Source organism: Camponotus vicinus, unplaced genomic scaffold (genome assembly GCF_025532165.1).
Source record: "Camponotus vicinus isolate PSW18456_S1 unplaced genomic scaffold, iyCamVici1.0 SCAF_13, whole genome shotgun sequence".
NCBI classification, from domain to species: domain Eukaryota; kingdom Metazoa; phylum Arthropoda; class Insecta; order Hymenoptera; family Formicidae; genus Camponotus; species Camponotus vicinus.
This window is the reverse complement of record NW_028141949.1, coordinates 4,625,739-4,648,811: the sequence shown is the minus strand read 5'-3', so window position 1 is coordinate 4,648,811 and position 23,073 is coordinate 4,625,739. Positions and strand designations below refer to the sequence as shown.

The following is a 23,073-nucleotide window of genomic DNA, read 5'->3' as shown; positions in this document are numbered from 1 at the left end:
GATTCCCTTACGCTTTTTAGGTGAAATGTAGGTCAGCGAAAGAGGGACGAGTTGAAGGGCGGGTTCCCTCAGGTTCTAAGCTTGGCTTCCTGCTATTCCATTCCGCGCGATCGTAACAATGATCGTGTAACGAGATAATAGGTGGAAGGAAAAACATAACATGGCAAACCTTGTCTTTACCTTTATTGTGACATAAAATTTTCCGTTGGTGCTCGTATAAGTAATTATAATGCGAGGAGAATTATAATTTTCATTGTTAGGTCGTCAGTAAAAAATAATATCTAATTAATTGACTCGTTTTTGATCGATATCGTATTGTATAATTATATTAGAGATTTTCTTCAAATTGGCATCGATGCGTATTTGATCGACACAAGTCACGCGATATAAAGCTATGATAAGAGTCACGATGATGATAATGAGATGTTTAAATAGCCGAAGAAATCTTTAACCTCATGCAACCTCTTCACGATGTATTCATGAAGTATGTTTATAATTCATGGTTTATGATTCGGTTGAGCCTAGAACGTTCGTTCCCCTTTAATTTTCTCTCGCTGAATTATCCTCTCGAGTCTCGTATAAGGAATGATCGTAAGTCAGGAAATCACATCCTCAATAGAGTTCGGGAATCATCGCAATTTTCAGATATTATGTTATACTCTTAAAAATAAAAAGATAAATATTATAATTATATTTATTAGACGCTGCTAATTATTTAGGTCATTTATTAGAAATTTTTTAATTATTCGGATCTTATATTTGAAAAATTTTACTAATATATATAAATAAATAAGATTAATTTAGAGAATTAATATAATATATTTTATTTATAATTTAATATTATAAGTAAAACAATTCAGATTGATTTTTTAATTAAAAACATACAATTTATTTAAAATTTACAAAATTATAAATTTACAAATTAGGAAATATTTTTTTAAAATACATTTTTTTCAGTAAGCTACACTGGAAACCATTTTATAAGTGATCTCTTAAAGTACTATGCAAGTATAATTAATCATTCGCACTTTTCTCGCAATGAAAGTAATAAAAAGCTTCGATTATTTGTCACAATTTAATAGTAAATGACACATCGGTGAGCATGCGATAAGCTTTTTATCACAACAGTAGTAATGCGTCAAAAATATGTCGTATCATCTGAATGTACCTTCGAGATGTAGAGGTTTCTCCCTCTCAAGTGACATCAGATAAGAGGGAGATATATCCCTGGAAGAAGCCCGATGTCGTTTCTCTCTAGGTTTTTCCTTCTTTAAACGATTCCCTTTGAACGGGGTTGGCATGAATATTTATGGCCTCATGAATATTTATGATACTCTAAGGTAGGTGCATGCTGGTACGCCGTTATAACGTATGTGCATAGATACGTATGTACACGCATATTAGCCGGAAAATGGAAATACTTCGGCGTTTTGTGAAAATGCCTAAGATTAATGTGTTCGTGCGGTATCGTATGATGCAATCGACAAAATCGCACGTCTTACGTTTGCAAAACGTTTCGTACTTTTTCTTCGCGGATTAAAACGGATTACTTATTTAAACGATTTATTCATAAAGCAGTAAAGAGCGCGCGCGTATAATTTATTTATGGAGAGATGAAGTAATTTATGAGAAAAGGCATTTATTATTCCATCAAATATCCGAATAATATATATGATTATATTTCATTACATTTTCCCTGACACTTTTTTTTTAAGAGCAGCAATTTTTTACCAATTTTAAAATATAGAATATTATGACTAGAAAACAATATCGAATATTTTAAAAAATTTGCACAGCAATAAATAATTTATTTATTATATTGTAACATATATGTTAATTAATACCCGCATACAATTCCGCCAAAAGTTTCCAGGAACAGCGATAGTCATACTTCGAACGAAATGAGAATTCTAGAAGGGAAAGTACAATGTTCTGGTACTATTATCTTCGTGATTTACTTACTCATGTTTCAGAGAGTCTACTGTTTCTGTGTGTACACGTACTATTTTCAAGCTCTAAGTAGAGAAACATATAAATTTCCTTCTCAAGTAGTTGCTGCTTGGCATTTACACCGTTCTGGTTTTCTTCTTTGCTATTCTATTCGCAGTAGATCGTATTTCATCGAAGGAATAATAATGCAAGAAAATAATTTAGGATTTCCATCAATAAGTATTAAGATATCTAAATCTATCCTGATTAAAATAAAAAAATTATTTTTAATTTAACGATCTCTTTATTCTTTACATTTAGATCCTCTTTTTAAACGTATAACAAGAAAATTAACACTTTTCGAGGAAAAAAGTTAAAACTGTTATATCAAAATTTCAAAAATAGTTTATTAATTTGGCAAAAATGAAATATTTAACTGTAATTGAAATATTTTTGTGTATGTATAACACTTATGCGCGCGTTTTATATAACGGAGAAATATTACATTTACAGAGCACACGATTTTCTTTCTTTCAAGAGCAACTCCAAGCGTACCAATTGATTGTTCAATCATTTCAATTTCTCGGCAAGCGTTTCTCGCTTCGATGAAATTAATTTTCCCATTCCGTTCGTATCGAGAAAGCCAGTATAACAACATCCAATACAGTATTAAATATATTAGATACGCGTAGAAATTTATACTCTTTTTCCATGATTCTTAAAAATATAATTCTGCTACATTTGACGTTATAATCACAATTCTTTACTCATCTTACATTTTATTTTACATATTTTACATAATTTATTTTATACAACAAACACTTCGTATAATGTTCGAATTAAATAATCGTATTGCGAGATGTACTTGTTAATCACTATTACGCACGAATTAACTTGCCCGGTGTGGAAATAGTAAATAATATTGACGCTGATCCCTCTGAGCGTTTCAAATCATTGGTTCTGACAGATTATTGGACGATTATCTCATATCGTGGATCTTAATATTCCAGTAGGCAATGATACAGATTCGCGTACATAGCTGTTGATTACGTTACGGACTGTCCCTTTGACTCTGCGAGAGCCGCTCTTAATCATGGAAAGCAATGTTACATGTACGATTAAATAGTTTGATCTACGTAGTCGCACATATATACATGCAGATTTCCGCTTAATGCTCTTCATGAAGATATCGTATGTCTGTCATCTATTAGAGATTTTGCTATTAGATATTTTGCTATCTGAACATTGAAATTATTTGCATAATTAATAAGATTAAGTGTGAGAGAATTAACCGAATTTTTTAAATTTTGATTAACATATCTTAAAGCTTTATTTAGAAATTTTGTGATCTGTGTTAATACACATGCTTTTATCTCGTCTTTTAAGGACTCTTCGTGGATGTTGGGGAAGCTCACACAGATCAGATCTAGATTTTATTGCGTCAGTTGCATCTATTCGTAAGATTCGCTCCCGAAAATATCCGCGAAGATTCTAGAGCTCTCACAAATTTTCGCAGAAGAGAGTGCGTTCGCCGATGTATTTGAGGGGAGGGGAGAGGGGGGTTACGGATTTCTATCTAAGATTGTGAGTCAGTCTTGCGGTTTACTCGTGCGGAAACATCGCGTTCAATCGTGGTACGCTTCGAAGAGATTTGGTCCGATCTCTCTGTCTTATTCTCCGAGTATCTCCTTTTGCTATTTGTCCGAGAAAAAGAAAGGGAAAGAGAGGGAGTCGCGAACGAATCTTCCGCGAGCGAATATCTCGTTCCTTTCGCGAGCCGCCGCAGTTTTAAGGGAAGTTGCAAAATACAGCGAAATGAGGGCGAAGGCTAAATTTTCACGAAATGTTCCGTCAAACTATTACAAAAAGGCACGGCGAATAAGCGCTGCATCTCTCGTTGCATCCCTCTTTGCGAAAGATAAATTACAGATCTCTACAATCCTTGATCAAGAGCGAAACAGTAACATTATAATAAATAAGAGACCTGATACATTTTATGCTGAATTCATGCAGTATTGAAATGAAATATTGAAACAAAATATATTTTAATTATTATTGTTTTACTACTTTTAAATTAGTATCTCGATTATTAATTAAATAAAAAATTAAGTATTGATTTCCAATTTAATGAGCTCGATTATGTACAAAGAATAAGTTAATAGATGTCATTAAAGATTAATTTGGCTCGTGTTAACTAATTTATAAGCGGAAATCCATGCTTTTTATTAAATTTATAGTCATGTCTAGCCTTGTCTTCCTCTGAATACTCATTGTTCCTCTTACTACAACAAATTCACAGAATACACATTGTGTTTGCAAATCGAGTTAATATTGGGAAGCAACTGCGTTGGTTCGTGCCTAACTCAATCATCTCAATCTATGTAACCTATGTTCCTATGTAATGTTGTGTGTACAGAGAATTAAATTTGATCCAACATTGTCATCTTCTACTTAAATTAAACAAAGATATGCGTGTCTTGATGCATATTTTTTGCATTAATCCACATACAAATGAATATTATCAATTTTTCGAATCAAAATTTAAAGATGTTATATTTATGTATTATAATGAACGCGTTTCTCATAATCCTAAGTTAACGTATTAAAGTAGAATTCTAAATAAGGGTTTCAAGGTAATCCCAAGCGCCAAAATCGCGAGAGCGCGAGCTACGTGCAACAAAATCCCGTCGCGTTTGCACGATAAGCTAGACGTCTTTCTTCATCAGCGTGATAAATAAGCGCGAAAGTAAATACAAGTGTACCGCGACTAGTGAATATCCTCTTTAGATCGAGATAAGCAGGCTATAGGAGTACACTTATCCGCCGGATACATAATCTCCAATCCTCCCGACCCACCAATCCCTTCCCTCCTTTGGATGAGCTCCGTCTCTTCTCCGCGAGAGCGAGAGAGACGGATAGAGAGAGAATAGGTATCGTTATCATAGAAATCGCGACATTACGCGGCATATGGCCGAGCTGTATTAGTAAGCAGAAAGCCGGAGAGCGTTCGCCAGATTTCATCGTTTTCATCTTTCTCCGTTCCGTGCTCATATCACCCCTCATCCACTCGCGCAACCCCGCCGACTTTCCCTACGTGTCTCGAACACCTTTTTACATCTCCTCTCCTCTTACTTTTCTTCTATAACGGTGGCGGCGGTGGGGGCGGCTCTTTTGTCGGAAATTTATCCACTCAGATATCGGCCGTGTCCTCGTAACTCCTGGATTTCCAGCCGTCTTTTCTTTTTTTTTTTTTTCTTTCCTCGGTCGTCCCCACCCCTCTCTCTGTCTGCGTCGCTTCCCTTTTCTCTTCCTTTTATCCTTTCGCCCCAGAGGGGCTCGAGAGTTCGATCTTTGACCGGTTCGCCGTCTTTACGATCTTACCGTCTCACCGTCGACATTTTAGATTCAAGAGCCTTCCTCCACGCCTGATCGCTGCCACGATTCGAAGCTCACGCTTTCTTTTTTTATATGCTTCCTTCTGTTCCCGTTCCTGGTACGCTAGATTACACCTCGCATTTTTTCTCGCAGTGTCTCGCATCGGCAAAGAAATCCTCTCCTTTTGTTATTCGAACGTAATAATCTTCTTATTCATCATAAATAACGAACATTCTTTATAATCTTTAGTTCTCTCGTTTATTATTAATCAGATTTTGTGATATGAGTGTTTATGCTAAAATATATTAAATAATTTTTTGAAAGATATTTATTTTTGGTATATGATATTATTTTATAGAAAATATTTCAAGCTTCTCTCTTTGTTTCCCTCTCTCTCTCTCTCTCTATTTTTAGGATAACATAAGAAAAGGAAAGAGTCCAAGAGTTAATGGTGCAAATTTTATGTTTTCATTCTCGCAGTTGGTTATACAGTTGGTTTCTCCATCTTGTCGAACTTTTCTTTCGTCGATCTTACTTCCCTTGGTAGAAATTTATCCACTTACTTATCCGACATGAAGCTCCAAGGGAAATATCTTTCTTATGTGTAGTCAGTAGCCCTCCGGTCGAAAATTCAATCTTTGACTGTGTTCGACATCTTTACTACTTCAAAAGGCCTTCTCTCCATCTTCGTCGAAAACTTGCGCGCATATTATATTAAGGTTGGAAAAGAATATGCTTTCATATGAAATGAATATCGTGAGGGAATCTAATTTAATATATTTTAAGAGTCTCATCAATTTAACATATATTTTATATGGTTTCATAACGTGTATCACCGATGTTCTCAAAAATTATATTTCAGTAAACTATATCTGCCTTGAGACAGCTTGTTTCAACTTTCTTTTTTATAACGCAAGAGTATTATAAAATCATTTTTTCTTAATAAAAGTATTATAAAATCATTTTTAAGCAAGAGTATTATAAAATCATTTTTTCTTAATAAAAAAATAGTTCTTCGGGTATAAATTCTTTAAATTTTTTGGAGTTTTTCTCGTTAAATTTCATTTCTCGATCTATTTTTGCATTTTTGCCATTTAAAATATTTTTTAATTGATGATATTCAATTAGAATGATAACGTTGGGCAATATCGTATACTCGCATAGATTTCAGAAACGAAACTTTGTACTCGCATTTACCGCGAAATCTGGCTAGGATTCTTTACCAAGTTTTAATACAACCGCCTAGAAATCAGTTCAAGACGAATCGACGCTGAAGCCCAGCGTGACTTGCGAACTGGCTTCCCTTTGATATCGTTTTCCCTTCACCTTTTCCTCTCTTCCCTCGACCTATCTTCTCGTTCTCTTTTCTTCCGCGACGTAAGCTTTTTACTCGCAGAATTTTCGTCGCGCGGAATGAGTCTGGAGGTTATCTACTGTCGATTGACCGGTTCTGGAATCACGCCAAATCCTTTCGACCATCCTCACGCGGTCTCCTTTTATCTGCCTCTCTCTCTCTCTCTCTCTCTCTCTCTCCCTCTCTCTCTATTTTCTTTTTTCATTTCTTGCACCTTTCTCACACTATCCTCATTTCTTCTTCGATCCTGAACGTATCGCCATTACTGATGTCTTTTCTTCCTTCATTGTTCCGATGCGTTCGCTTTGTCATTTCGCGCTGCATTTGACTGATGCTCTTCTCTTTCACTTCTTTTCTTTTTCTTTTTGTCTCCTCTCCTCTCTTGTAATTTTGTCTCGAAAGTCTTTATATTTCTTTTAGCTCTTGATAAAAGAACTGTTTTCATCATTAATAAATGTTTTTTCTCGAGAGAAAAAGTCTTTTCCAAGTTGAAATTTATATTATATTTTCTCTATTTTCATTTTTTAATTTTGCAATAGTATCGTGATTTTTAATGAACAATGTTGTTTCGTTTTTTTTGCTAAAAATCCTTTTTTGTTACATAAATATTTTTTAATGTTTTTTGTATGTAAACACAAAAATAATCTTCTCATGTAAAATAGAGACGTCAATTTTCTTTTTATTTAATATGCGCGAAAGTCTTTTGAAATGTTTAATTTGTTTAATATACTTGAATAAAAACTGAACTGCAATATGTTATTTCAGCTATGTTTCAGCAATATTCTTGTTATTCATGCGACGCGTGGTATGATATTTCTTCTTCTGACATTTTTTATACATCAAAGAATTGTGTTAGACAAAAAAAATGGAAAAAAATATTAACAAAAAAAATAAATATTATGCAGGATTAAAATATTATTGCAGGATTAAAATAAGTATTTGATTTTGGCTGTAGTTCTCTCATCTTCATTATACAAAAAATAATCATAGTAACCTAATTCACAATAAACTGATCAAGTAAATTCTTGTTTAATCATCACTGAAATCGAACGATATAAGCTCGCTTCGAGGCGCCAGTGATCCTTGTTCCGCTCGTTGTCTAAATTTCTTTCGCCACGTTTTACTGCTGTCTAAGTCTCACGAAGAGAGCTCACGAACTCGTGTTAGAGACTCATCTACTTTTTTCTACTCATCGCTCAAAGCTGCAAGGATACTCTGACAGAGTCTGCCGGTCAGGATGCATCGATAACGGTCAAGACTTTTCGCGTAACTCCTATCGTTTCTTTAGCGTCATTCATTTTTCGCAACTTGTTTATGTGTGTTGGTTGCGTTTTCTTGAAATGCCGCCAAGATACCGCGTTCAATCGATTGGAGCTAATCGTGATTAATTACTTCACTATCATCAGCGAAAAAGGAATTTTACCTTTTTATTATCAAGATAAGACATTTTGTTGTTTTATTATTAAAAAAGGAATATAGCTGAAATAACATAATCATTGTGCACTAAAATATAATAATATTTTCTTACAAACTGTTAGTAATTAAAAAATAATCATTTGAAAAAAGTAATATTTTATGATAGTAAAAATATAAAATATGAAAATTTATGAAAATGCGTGTATGGTAGAATAATAACAAAATGTATATAAATGTATGATAGAAGAATAAAATAAAATAGAATAATATAAGAATAATACATATAAAATACAAAATAAAGAATTTCATATACTGAAATTATTTCTGTATTGTTAAAAATTATTAAATTTTTTTCTTTATTGTTTTGGATATTTAAAATATATTAAAAGGCGGAGAGAAAGAGTGTGTGCATTAATGAAAATTAAGTATCAGTTTTAAGCCGATATTATGAAGGCAATCGCAATATATATAAAGTGGTATTTCTGATCAAGTGATATATAAAGAAAAATTGGAGATAATAATAGCTTTATCGTGTTCATATATTTTATATCAGGACTTCGAGAGAACATTTCAATTTCACAATGCAAATTCAAATGTGAACGGATATGCGATATACGTATCGATCATGTCGCGCCGATAATTTAATTATATCACTTATTATCTCGAAGTATCTACATTATGCGTCCTTGTACATATAACTCCAACCTTATTGATTTAATTCTACCAGAGATTTAATCCGACGATAATTACGAGTTACATACAATATCCGTGTATATCTAGTATGATTACATCAAGATAATGACGTAACAATTGCGTATTACGTTTACGAATCAATATATCGTATATCGATTAAATTATACAAAGCCGCGGAACAAGTCAAACATCTCATTATACTGTCAATACATTTTCGATACCGTGTTTAATGTGCGCAGCTTACATTCAATATCGTTTAGTTATTACGCGAACGGATCCGATGTAATATTCACGATACGTAATCGTCGTTAAATTAATTCAGTTCTTAATCCTCGCGTATAGTTCCCGTGTTTATCACGGGGATTTAAATATCCTCCGGAAGGAAGTACGGAGCCACTTGAGAGAGACAGCGAGAAGGCACAGCCGGGGAATATTTCCCGGAGCGTAAAACTAATTAATGGCGTACGCCCGTCTAATTTATCGCGGTGATACGCGGTGGATAAAGCGGCGAAAGAACGCGGCATTGTAGCGCATCCCGCATTTATACTCTCGTTAAATAAATCCGCCCGACCCGGAGTTTCTACGTGAGTTCTGCGAAAAGCCCGAAAGACTTTCGCGGCACCGTGTAAATGCGAACGCAAGTTAACAGTAAAAATCTACGATATGCACATTCGGTATTCGTGGCGTATATTTTTTTTCAAGATGGATATTTAGTCATGTGTATGCGTGTGCGCGGAGTGCAAAAACGAGTGTTTTTATGCGACTCGAGTGGACTTATTCTCGCCACTTATTTATAAAATTTCAAATCGCTGTAATGAAGCAACTTCTAAATATAATATTTGCGTTGAAAGAGTATACTTAAAGTACAACGTAGTATATTAGTACTATTAATGATTTAAAAACATTATTTTACGGCCAAGTACATAGTTTGTTTAATTCAGAATTTGAATTTTACACTCAATTTCATACTATGTACAGAAAAAATTAATTAAAAAATTAATTTGAAAATATAAGCGTATATTTCCGATATAAAGTAAATCTCTTCTTCAGCAATAAAAAATATTTTTATATCACAATAGTTATTTGAAGTACGTTATAAAAAAATAGAGATGAAAAATGAAAAACGAATTAAATATACACTTATGTTATAAATATACTTTTATATTTTTCTTGAAAACCATGTTATAGCTATAAATTAATGAGTAATTTTAAATTTTAAAATTCCTTTTGTATTATAATATAATATTGTCTGAGGATCAGATATAGTAAATAATAATTTAGCGATACTTTTGTGAAAAAAATACTTTATCTTTCACTAATCGTTACTCAGCAATAAAATAACGCTTGCGCCGCTTCTCGAGTAAATGGAATCTAGGAGGAGCACATCTTGCACGCGGCGAATAAAAGATATGAGAATTTCCGCGAAAGCTCATGTACATTTTCCGCAAGTGTTCCAGAAGCGAAAATCTTCATAACGGATGATCACGATGTACGACAAGTACAACGCGAGAGGAAACAACAGACGCAATATTCTCGCGAATATCGTAGATCGCGCGTCGCATATCCGGTAAGTGGAATCCCGCTCTCTCTTTCGCGCGCTCATATCAATTATTTTCAATTCCGGATGCCGTGTTTTCCGCGCCCGCTGTTTCGCCGCACTTCGGAATTCGGCGTTTACTTACACGTAGTGCAGATACGCTTAATTATATATACGAGCCCGGGAGTTGTTGTTTCGTACCACGGTTATGCGTGCCACGTGGTCCGGCAACGGCACAACGTTTAATAAGGTCCGCCGGAAGTTACTTTGTAATTAACAATTAGGAATAGAGCCGAGGGAGGGGTGAGGAGGGTAGGTAAATAGCGCAAGAGGACCATGTATGCGCGACGACGCGGGAAAGAGGTTGAACACACGCCGCGCGAATTAACTTGTTTGAAATAATTACAAAATAGCAGCGGGGTTATAAGAGCATCCGGGTAAACGGGCGATACTCGCTCGCAGTTTAGTCGGGAAATTCTTTTGTCCTCCCATTTGTTCTCGTGCAGAGTTTCATCCTCGAATCTTGTCCGCGCTTTTTCTCCATCATCTTGCTTTTACAAGAAATTATATTACGATAATTATTATTATTATCATTAGTTTCATTGCTATTATCCTTGTTGCGCTGGTGTCGTTATTACTGTAGTCTTTTGCAAGTAAAACGCTTGAGAAAAAGATCTTTTATTATTATGTGATATATACATCATGATGGAAAAAGCAGCCGGCGGAGTAGAAGCGTTTTACATTTATGTAATACCTCGGTACCTCCGGGATCTTTTGCGCTAAAATAAAAAGTCTAGCGTTTCCAGGAGACGGATATTACGCGAATAGTTTTTATATAATTACTTATACGTAACAAATTAAAGGAACTCGATAGTTCATGCAAATATGCGATATGAAAACGCACTATTGACAATGCGCAATGATTTTTTAATTCATAAATAGTGACTTTTGTTACAAATGATTCACGTTCGTCACCGCAATATTAACTTTTTGGAGATGAACAACGAGATTGAATTATGGAGAGAGTTAAATTAACATTTAGCGAAACGAAATCGCGCGCTGCATTGTACTCGCAGAAGTACTATCGAGTTTAATTAAGCAATCGCGCGTCAGCCGCAAATGATCAATCCGCGAGCGGATTGGAAGTTCACCATTTTCCCCTGTTCCTCGCTCCCTCTCGCCGCCCCTCCCTCCCCCACCTTTTTGATCGTGGCTGATTTTCATTAGGGTGCAACCTCCGCCAATCGAGTACCTGTAATCAATTCGCGAGTGCAACGGACTCGTCGCGATCCATATGCTACCCGTTTGTTACATCCCAATTATGCACTTTGCCGGAATTATACTCAATACCGCGAGCGTGCATATTCGATATTCTCGTATTTCGTTCACCGTAGGTTTGTTACGTGGAGATTTAACGTCGAACCGCATACAATTAAAAGCAAACCATTGAGTCAAAGTGCCTATCGTAAGTTTGTTATTGGATGCAATAATAGATTCGATGCGGCCACAATTTCGATTGTGCCGATGTTTAAATCTTTCGATTATAACTAAATGTCATTTAACCAAAAGTTCGATTATCCAGATATTATTTAATAGAATGCTTGCATGTCCGAATACGTTATTTTTTTCGTTTATTAAAGAAATAGGCATTTGAACAACAGAAATAAACATATGAGTAAATTAGAAAGAAACTTGCGACTTGCCATGCGATTGTGTTTATATCATCAAGGCATTAGTAATTTTTCGGAATTCAAAAATGTTTAAAATATTTTTAGGAGACTGGAATCGTAATAAAAAATTTAATGGCACTTTTCTTATAAATTTGATGTAAGCTTTCCATTGCGATGAGTTTGAATAAAATTGCTGCAAACATTTTCGAGATCTCGAGATCTAGTCCATGAATAGTGGACTATTTGTCTTATTTTAGATTCCATTTTCCAGTTTTATACATATATATACACATACACAAAGCAATTCTGTTTTTGCAAACAAGTTTTCTCTCTTATTTTTTCCCCCCTCTCTCTCTCTCTCTCTCTTTCTCTTTTTCTCTCTTTCAATATTCACCTAATTAGTTTCGATAATCGAAATTCTGCATTGTATCAGGAATGCGTGAAAATTTGAATTATAATATTAAAATTTGAATATTTAATGATATTTACGGCACATATATATTCTATAATTATATGTGATATTATTTTAGAATAGATAATTGATTTATTGATATAATGTGGAGAGAAAGAGAGAGAAAATTGTGTTCTTTAACGAAAATATATATTTGCAATCAATCTATTTGCAGTATTATATCTGCGAATTATCGATCGATCACATTGTTTTGACTGATATCATTGTGTATGCTATAGGAATGAATCGCTAATTAGATACTATTGTGTAATCTATGAACATCCGATAATAATAATTTTTATCCTTTTACATAATATGAAAGATCTTGACTGATTTATGTGGAATATTTATGTTGAAGAAATGTTATAAATTTAATATTATCGTAAATATTTTATTTTAATAGACGTATTTTATCTTTTGTAAACGTATGAAATTTACAAAATATTGATTCTATAGCTGAATTATAAAAATTATTCGATATTGAAAAATACAGCATAAAAATAGTACTTTAACATCAATAAACAAAGTGCTTCGAGAATTAAGTGGAAGTTTTGATTTTTATCCGACTTGCTTCGTTCGTCAGTTGATTTATGTTGTCGAAAAGACACGAAGAACCTAGCAGGCAGGATATCTCGTAGCAGGACGGACGATCGAGAGAAGACCAAATCCTCGACGACGTCTCTCATGCATAATCCAGGAGTTTGTATCTCTTCTCGAGAATGCCGTCTCGCTCGAGCTTTCCAGATTAGGTAGATATTTTTATTTCTACATCTGTACTTTGACATCGCGATATTCTAGCGGTATTTCTGGAACAATGCGACCAAGATAACGTCTTATACGAAAATTGTGTTACACGCGGAATTTAAAATTGAGTCATGGAATGCAACGAAATATTGATACTTTGTCAAATTTAGTTATTTAATATCTTGAGTGAGAGAGAAAGTAACTTGTTATGGTACGCAATTTCAATTTTTTAGTTTTTTATTTTTCTTTAATATGTATATAACTTGCAAAAAGCTATTTATGTCATTAATTAACTTGACATTAATGGCTGTTGTAACAATAAGACGAGGTCGCTGCTTACTATCTAACAATAAGAGCACTGAAAAGAACATTTGCTGGTAATGTTTTTACTCTGGACTTTTTACGTCCGTAGAAACGCGTAGAATAGCTGCTGTATACCAGACAGAAAGATGCTTCATTAAGCCGCTCGCGTTCGTGAGAATATATGTATTTCTGAGCATTTTATGCATTTTTTAGATGCATCTCTTTCATATGTTGTTCAAATACAGCGTATGACCTCTTCATCATGAAAAATATCAGCAACCAAAAGGATATGAAGCACCAACGCAGTTTTATGAGCGTTGCACTTTTCGCTTGTCTTCGTGAAAATTTATTGCGCTTTACGAAATTAAATTCATATCCGCAAATTGTTGAATGAAACATGCGATCGATTTTTAAGTTTCCAATAATTTCTGATTATCGTTCAGTGTTTTCTCTAATGTCTGAAAGATATTTTGGTACCATTTTCCTGATTTTTTCATTACAGATTTCATATAATCGGGACTGTGACGTTCACAATATTCTCTCAACAAAATCTCAACGATATTTGCGGAATTCATCGTCGAATAATATTTTTATTCTACTCCTCACTTTTTTTTAATATTATGCGAACACAAAGGCCGGCGCCGGGAATTTACGAATTACGCCTTTCATTCAGCGCAAAATTAATTCGACGCGGAATGGCACGCGAAAGTGTTCCAGTGCTGCCCTCGAATTTTTTCATTGTGTTTCAGGAACGGTCGACGAACAATTTCAATTATTTTATGCAAATGTCGCGATTCCGTAATTTTCCACCCGTATCGATCAACACAACTGCCATCGTGTATGTTTACGAAAACTCTTTTCTCGTTACAATCTATGTTTGCTAAGCTATCTTCATCGAACCGCAACGAATTGTAGTTTGCAAAAAACCGGTGCTGTTGTAGTTACATAAAAAAAATGCAAGCTTTACGTAAAAAAGATTTTATTTTTATTCAGACGTCATTGGGATGAACGATTCGATTAATTTCACTTCAAGTACGACGTGAAACAACGATGTTTGTGAGAAAACAACTTTCAGGTAAACGCAGGATCGCAGGTTCTACAAAATTTGCGTTCGATCGTAACATTTCGACAGCGAATTCAGACACGAACAAATCGAAAGCGGAGATAGGCTCGCATCCGTGAAAATATTCGACGGGATAGGCGAATACGTTTTTTCTCGCTTCTTTTTTTCTGATGATGTATAGTGATAAACGATGTAAATTTTTTTTGGCGGAGGAAGAGGGGGTGAGGTAGTTCCTGCGGCACCTTCGTCACGACAGAAACAAATTTCGCGTGGTCGACACGCCGAGCTCGAAAAATTGGATAGTCCGAGTTCTCTTTGCTGTTTCTCTTTTTACTCTCTGGCCAGTTTCCGGTTTCTTTTTTCCCTCTTTTGTTTCGCTCTCCTGGTTTAAACCGTCACACATTCATCAAACGGATCAAACAATGCTTTGCATCTCAATTTTTTAAAATATTTATTTAAAATACTAACTTACTATGTCACGTTATATGATTCGATTAAGCAGTTTTGGCAATCTTAAGCTGCATGTAATTTCAATCAATCTTCCTATCGTAATCTTTTTATATTTTTAAAAGTAAGGACATTGAGTAGTAATATTAAAATATCAAAATTTGATTTTGAAATGCAGAACAAAAGTTATTTCCGAAATTGTTTGTGATCTCATCGTTCAATCCACGATACAACTATTCGATAGGTATACAGTGCTTTATTCTGGACATGTCTCGTCACTCGCGAATGATTCATATATTCCGGCCAAGAATTGAAAGCCGCGAGCGATAGCCAGAATTGCGGACGCGTTACTTTTTTGAGAGATTTTACTCATATCGCGGCATCTGTCGTTCTGAACTTTTCTGTTACCGAAAAAAAGGAAAAAAGAAAGAAAAGTGATCGTGTTCATATGACGATTTAATTGATCTCACGAACCGCGAGCGGAGGTGGTTATTAAAGGCTGCCGTTTCGTTGATTGATTTTTGACAGTACGATACGTCCGGTAATAATGCTATTTTTCTTTCGTGGCCCGACAGAGTTGAGCATTTTGTCTATTTATATGTCGATCGAATTACGGACAATTTTATTAGGATTGCTGAATCAAGCAAATTAGTCGCTGATGCCGTTTCAGCGAGGTAAAATTTGATAAACGTAGGGGATGCGTATTTTACGTGATTCGTGTATGAATTATAATGTACATAATTAAACTGTTAATTGGAACGTACAGATTTAATGGTGACCAGGAGCGGTAGAAACGTGAACGAAATCAGTAAGTGTATTATCGTAAAAGGTTGGGCTGGCCTATGCATGGCTTTTATCATATAATTGCTTATTAACGTACGAATTATGAAAATTATTCGAAAAGATGTATATATCGATAATAACGGCAATTTTTTGACGTAAATAGCAGTTAGCTCCTTTATTCTAAATATACTTGTAATTAATAATTAAATCTGTCAGCTGATTACAAAAATTCAGAGAGAATAATAAATATAAATTTACATTATAATTTTGAAAAATAAATATTACTTTGAGAGAAATATAATTTTCGAGATATAATCTACGAAATAAATCTTTTGCTGCGAATAAAAAAATTATAATAAATGAAGAAAATGGTGATATATTTTCATTAGAAAAATAAATCTCGCATTTTTTTCCGCGAGAGTACATGATAGTTTACGTATAAGAAAATATTGAAAAATATGGTAAAATATTGTAATTGGAGATACATGTCATGTAATATCATTATTCGTATGTGCGCACAGAACAATAAAACACAGAACTGAATGCGGATATAATTAAAAAGTATATTCGAGAGCGCACCCACAAGACACGAATTAATGGCGCGAGGATGTGCGAAATGGTTGTTGGTGGACAACTATTTTACAATAAAACAGCACGCCACGCGGGCGTTACTGAAATAGTTTATCGCACGCTGCTATACATAAATATTCCATAATGGCAGATATTGTTGGCGGTAACTCAAACAGGCAGACGAGATTCTCTATTGGACGTTCGTGAATTAATGGGATACTAGTATTTTTTGTGTAACGAGACGATATTATCACATAATTATCAGTTTGTCATCAAAAATGTAGAAAGTATAAATGAAATTTGAGATGAAATTAATTAAAAAACTACAAAAAAGTACAAACTTGCTAAGTAACTCAATAAAATTGCGAGATTTCGATAAAAATATATTTAAATAATGCAAAAAATGCATGTAAATAAAAATGATGTATGTAAAGGCAAAGTCTTTGTATTAATGGAACTTAAAAGACATTAAACGTTAATGAAACATATAGATTTAATGGTAACTGAGAACGGTAAATATATTAACGAGTAAGTATGTATTGTAACAGGTTGGGCTGACCAAGCGTAGCTTTTATCACTTAATTTTCTCAGTGCTATGTTTTTACATTGAAAATGGTACACGAATCTTTTCGGTTACCCAATATTATTAAGAGATGATAGATACTTACGAATCACCGTTAGATTGGCAGTCTGATAAGTGGTAGCAAAGGACGGTGCCTCGGTGGAAACTTCGCATTTGTATTGGCCAGAGCTCTCTAGGACGAGATCCTTCAATTTTATCGATTTCTTTTCGTTGTTCGGTCTTGTCTGTGGACAGAAAGAATACGGAAATGTATTTGCTTTGTTAATGGAGAATTTTTGTAGCAGCACAGACGTGATGCCGTCCTCTAGCAACGGATCTACACTCGGATTCCATTCGAAGTTAGGGCTTACCTCATGCGACTGTATATGTATAAACGTATTTTAGCGCGCAACCAATATTATTTCCGAGACAATCAACGCTTGATTGTATTTACGAGATAATGGAATTTCCGGAAATAACACAAAATTCAATTTTTCGAATCGAGAATGGCTATATAATAGAGTTTGTAATATATGTATATATATACCAAATATATATATATTCCAAATATTCAATATCAAAATTATAGTTGTAAAAAATGAAAAATTACAATAAATCTTACAGACGGTGCAAACATGTCATCATACATCAAACAATATATCTAAATTATTTATTGCATAACGTAAAATTTTCGAAGCTTATTGGTAAAGTTAATATCTTATGAGATTTTTTATTTTTTCAAATTTATAAGAAAAGATGTAGCTTATATCATTGTTCTATTTGATTGTCCAGGCGGTCATGCATTTCGGTCTTGCTAGGTTTAATTAGATTCTGTCTACCGCGTCTCTATCTGTCTATCACGTTAGTTTACCGTTGCTCGAAGAGTCATGTTGTCGCTATCAGAATGAGAATGGCGCTCGCATTGTCTTCGCGAGCCATGCATCGTCATCCTCCACATGCGACTTCATTGATAGCGGGGGTGGATCGAGCGGGGCGTTTGCGGCTTATCGATAATTCATGGCCCGTTACCGGAGCCCGAGACATGGCCTCGGCTGCTCGCATTAGGTTCGATTAGGTACATTCGCGGTCCAATTAGCTCTCCACGTATGCGACGACGAAGCCGACGCGACGCGACGACGGCGGGTCCCCGCCGTTAACATTTATGGGAAATCCGTATCGATCACCGAACACCGATCTGGAGATTTCGCATACACGCCGATATTCCGATACTTGCAAATCCCGATGTGGCTCTGATCGACTCGCGACTTCGTTTGTCGAACGATGAATATTTAATGCCGTAGCATACGAAGGGCCGAAAATCTAATTAACTCTCAATTCTAGAATCTCTGTTTTATCTTCATAGCGCTCGCTTGGGTCCGAGTTCAAATCTAATCGCAGGAACGTAATATAATTACATTACTGAAATTTCACTATGATAACTGAGGATCAAATCTAATTCAAATCGAATATTCCACAAATTATATGGATTGATGCTTAATTATAAATCTTTTAATTTTTTTCAAATAAACAATAATATATATTTTTAGATTCAATATATTGATCTAGTTGTGTACACAGTTTCATCAAGATTTTAGATTCCTTCATTGAGGTGGGATTCGAGATAACTCCCGCAGAGTAACGCGCGCTAGAAAAGCGGATTATTGACGCGGCCGCTTTCAATTTGGTCGTCGGGACACGTCGAGACGCCCGCGAAGCTGCGTCGCATCTGGCTTGCTGCCGCGCATCCGATAAAAGCCGTCTCTTTCGTAATTTCCGGTTACATTAAAGGCACCTCCGGTGATCGCGTCGTCGATCTTCCGATATTCTGATAATCCACGCGATTTCAGACGCTAAGGAAAATTGCCGTTGATAGTGACAGGCGTGCCGCTCTTTCGGTCGACGATCCGGATGGCTCGTGGTGACGGTTAATTAAAGTGAATTAGAAACTTTCGTTCGTTCATCCTCGCTAGTGAAGATAGCGGAAACTTTGATCAATTTAACGTATCCATGTGGAATATGCCATTGCAATCGTATAATCATTGTTAAAATAATTGATACATATTTTGTTTCACAGCTAAACTCTGAATGATTTATTAAACAATTTATTAATAATGCGCATATGAATCTGTTATTCAATACATTCATTGCGGGAAATAACTAAAAATGATACAGATTAGGTTTCTTCAATATCAACAATTTAATAGCGCTAATAGAATGATACGGTAACTCATAACAATTGATATTTCATAGCTTCGAGATAAAAAGCCCCATGTCCGAAATTCGCAATAATTGCAGTTCTTTTATAATTTTCATCAACTTCATAAAAGCGCGGAAAAACAAACTCAAGCCCTTGCTTAATTTCGCTCGAAACTTTCCGCTTTGCACATTTACGAAAGGCGCCTAAAAAAAGGCGTAGAAAAGTTTTAAAGTTAGTAATATAGCAGTCGATAACGCGGCGCGATAGATTATGTTTATGTAAATCGGTGCGGAAGAAACTTATTATGATCATGAATCGAGAAGGAGAAATATTTTCTTAGGATGACGTCAACATTTATATCGGTCGTTTCAACTCGGTTTTGTTAAGCTATATATTCCAATGATCGCAAGTGGATGCAATGAAAGAAAATTGACGGTCATAGATCGAAGGTAATTCATTTGATGATGAAGCGTAAATTTGAAATATTAAAAAAAAAAAAAGAAAATTTTTAGAGAGAAAAACGTATAGAAATAACGCATAATAAAAGTTTGGGCGTTCCTTTAATAAGTATAAGTAAAAAAAATATAGTTCATTTTTAATATACGTCTTCTGTTTAAATCTCTCTTCTTCTGAGGAGGAAATCGCGCCGTACTTTGCCGAGGATAAAATCCCCTCGAATATAAAAGCGCAGCGATTTTACACGCACTGTGGAAACGACCGGAGCGAGATACGGTATAATGCGAACGTAAGACCCAATGTAATTCCTCAAAATGCGCGGTGGAGCTTACACATTTCGAGCAGCAGATTTTAAATCCCCCGCGCGGACGTCGCGACACTTGGTGCCTTCTGGCGTAAGAGGAGCAAAAAAGGGGGAAAAAAAAATAACGAGGCCGACCGGAGACTCTCTCGCCGGTGTAATTTCCTCGAGGTAATAAACTAAAAGCATCTTTCCCCGGTTGCCTTTCCACCGAATCTGCCGCCATCTCGACTCGACCAGCTCGACTCGACCCTGCTCGACTCGACCCTGCTGCTCGACTCGGTTCGGCACGACGCCGATCTTATTCGGTCTCTCTCTTTCTCTCTCTCTCTCTCTCTCTCTCTCTCTCTCTATGTTCGGGAACAAAATTACTTTTACCGGCGGATAGAAGCTCGAAATAATTCGAGGGATGAACGAGGAAGCGAAGTCGAGGAACTTAGGCAAATTTGCTCCGAGCCCTTCTTGACTTCGCCCTTTAAGTTTCGAAATTGTACACCGTTCGCGTATTAAGAGATCCCCTGTGGAGAGGGAGGGAGAAAGGAGAGAACATGAGGGAAACTACGCCAGACCAGATCCTGCCGAAATAGGATACGAGGAGGAGAGGCGTCTCGAAGTTTTCGACTCCCTTGATGACACTGAGCTGTAAAATTAATCGCGCGGAGCGAGATTTAATGACATACTTTGTGGACGACAAAGATATCAACCTCCAGGCGGTAATCAACTACGTCTTCTCGTCAATGATTAATTAATAATCTGAAAATGAGATATTTGAAATAATTAATATGATTATGAATGTGATTATGAAGATGATTAAATATGTTGTAGATAAGTCACTTATATCGTCGTTCATATATTTTCGCTATTTAATTATTTTTCTTAAATCAAACTTTTCATTAACAATAAGATATTATATAGTTTTAAGCCGAGAAAAACAAAAATTTTCTCGGCTTTTACTTTGTCTTCATTCATCGCTTCATTCTTCATTCATTCGCATTGCATTTTTTTTGCTGAAATCATCGAAGTCATTATTCGAATAATATGTATATCGAAAATCGAGAGATAAAAAGAAAGACAGAGAGAGAAGGAGAAAAGAAAGAAGGAAAAGAGATTTGTAATGCCTTGTTATCGATGTTGTTGAGGATCTCTCGCGAGTTTCTTTGTACCGGCCGACAATCCGCTGTTTCATCAATTGGATTTCTCAACTTCGTCTACTTACTTTTGTTGTGACCCCAAAAGAGGAGACTTCAATCTCTTCGAGAGATAGACGGAAATTATACAAAAGGTCGTGTAACAATCAGCCTCTTCTCGGGAATATGCGAGTGGAAACGTAGGTGAGTGATGAGGGGAGAAGCGGTGTCCGGAAGTTAGCTGGGTACAGACGCGAAAGTTTTCGAATCCCGGATAACGAGATGTTGATTCGCAACTTCTTACCGCGACTGCAAGTATAATACCTGAGCGGGGAGAAGAGAGAGGGGAAAAAGAGAGAGAGAGAGAGAGTAAATCTTGCGCGCGTGCACGAGTAGCGTCTTCGCTAATCTACGTCGCCGAATGGAACTTTGGTTCATTCGATACAGGAAAGACACACTCCTAGGTACTTTCCGGAAAACGCGAGTGCCATGGTAATTTGTCTTTCGACCGCGAGAGACGTCATTAAAGCGGAAGTAAATACGGACGTAAGACGAGTGGAATTGCGTTCTCATCCGTATTTTCGATTCTACTCCACCATTTGTTCCATTGCACAATTACACCGATCCTCTTCTCAAATACCTAAAAAAAAATTATCTATCTTAATTATAATTTATTGCAAATAAAAATTTAAAGAGACAATTTAAATGTAAGATTATATACATATATATAATCCAATGTTTTTTTTTATTATTTTTATTACTTTTACCTCCAACGTAAAGTAATCTCTCGCTCTTAGAGAGGCGGGGCTTGAGTTAGCGTTTGTTGTACCATAACGTTGTCCTATTGTGGTACAGGATAATTACAGTTAGTTGACCGTAAACTCAAATTCCTTTCCTGCGCGGTTCTAATGCCTGTGCATATACACCCAGTTTTATATTCAATTCTTTTTATTGCCGTCATCAATGTATCTTCCAGCGACATTAATGCGAAAGAAAGAGAGAGAGAAATTTCTCGTTCCCTTTTTTTCTCCGAGCTACCTTTTAAAATGTACTTACGGCATACCCGTCTTATCCGGCGAACCACGAAGACCGCTGAGTTACATGGCACGTTAACTTTGAATAACCTATAAGCCGCCTTCTCTTCGAATCTTTATGCGACGCGATGAGTTTCCGGGGATAAAAGTCGCGCACGAATAAACGTCACAACGACTATGGCCGTTAAAATCCGTAGTCGACAATAACGTATAATTGTCTTGTAAGGCCGCGACAGACGGACATTAAACGCATCGCGGCTATTGCGGGGGCGCCCGGGGATTATCTGGGCAAACTGACGATTTACATTTAATGACAAATTTGTCTGACTCGACGATATAAAATCTGTAAAAGATGCAATGAAAATGTAGAAAAGGGAGATGTAAGTATATATCCCTTATTCTCGAAATCGCGTATGATATATTAATCGAATATTTCTAATCCAATATTCTATATTATAGAATTGAATTGAAATTATTCTATAGTAGAACCCTCATGCAAAATTCACGACAGAAATAATAAACGACTAAATAATCTTTCTTTTAATTCATGACTGATAAAAAGTTATGAGAGATAACGCGTTCGCGAAATTCGTGTCCGGCGTCGCCCGCCAGAGATGCTCGTCTCCTCCTCCCTCTCCCTCGTTCACTTTCATCTACGTTGAATTAACCTTCCCGCGGAATCCATTAAGCGCGTTCAAAACGACGTCCATAGACTCGTCGCTTAATGGATGGATACGGACGTGTAATGGATGTTGTTGGTTCTATCCACTCTCTCTCTCTTTCCTCGGTGGGAGATTGGAAGGACGACGAAGCGACGCGCGCGGCATCCTTTTACATCCCTTGCGGAAAAATCGGGGCGAAACTTTGTGCACTTTAGAGATAGATAGATAGGTAATCTCGCGCGACGTTAAAACAAGATAAAAATTTGACGTTTCATCGATCAGCCCGAGAGGAGCAACGGTAATTTCTCGTCGTTCCCTCATTAATGTAACATCTCATTTCGTTGCGTGATCGTGGTCGTTGCTAACATTGCCGTTCTGTTTGTGGACGAATGTACATTA

The 23,073-nt window shown here is 35.8% G+C and overlaps 2 protein-coding genes across 6 annotated transcripts in view; one reads left to right on the top strand and one right to left on the bottom strand.

The window, feature by feature from the left end:
* The window catches only part of LOC145964650 (V-set and immunoglobulin domain-containing protein 2-like), a 211,853-nt gene that overhangs the window by 45,228 nt on the left and 143,552 nt on the right, over positions 1-23,073 (bottom strand). For all 3 annotated transcript variants that reach the window (XM_083087645.1, XM_083087646.1, XM_083087644.1), the window contains one exon: positions 17,004-17,142. In XM_083087645.1, the coding sequence (XP_082943771.1) occupies positions 17,004-17,142 (139 nt within the window). The remainder of the gene's footprint in view (positions 1-17,003; positions 17,143-23,073) is intronic.
* LOC145964652 (uncharacterized) overlaps positions 1-23,073 on the top strand; it is a 167,997-nt gene that overhangs the window by 93,440 nt on the left and 51,484 nt on the right. The window lies entirely within an intron of this gene.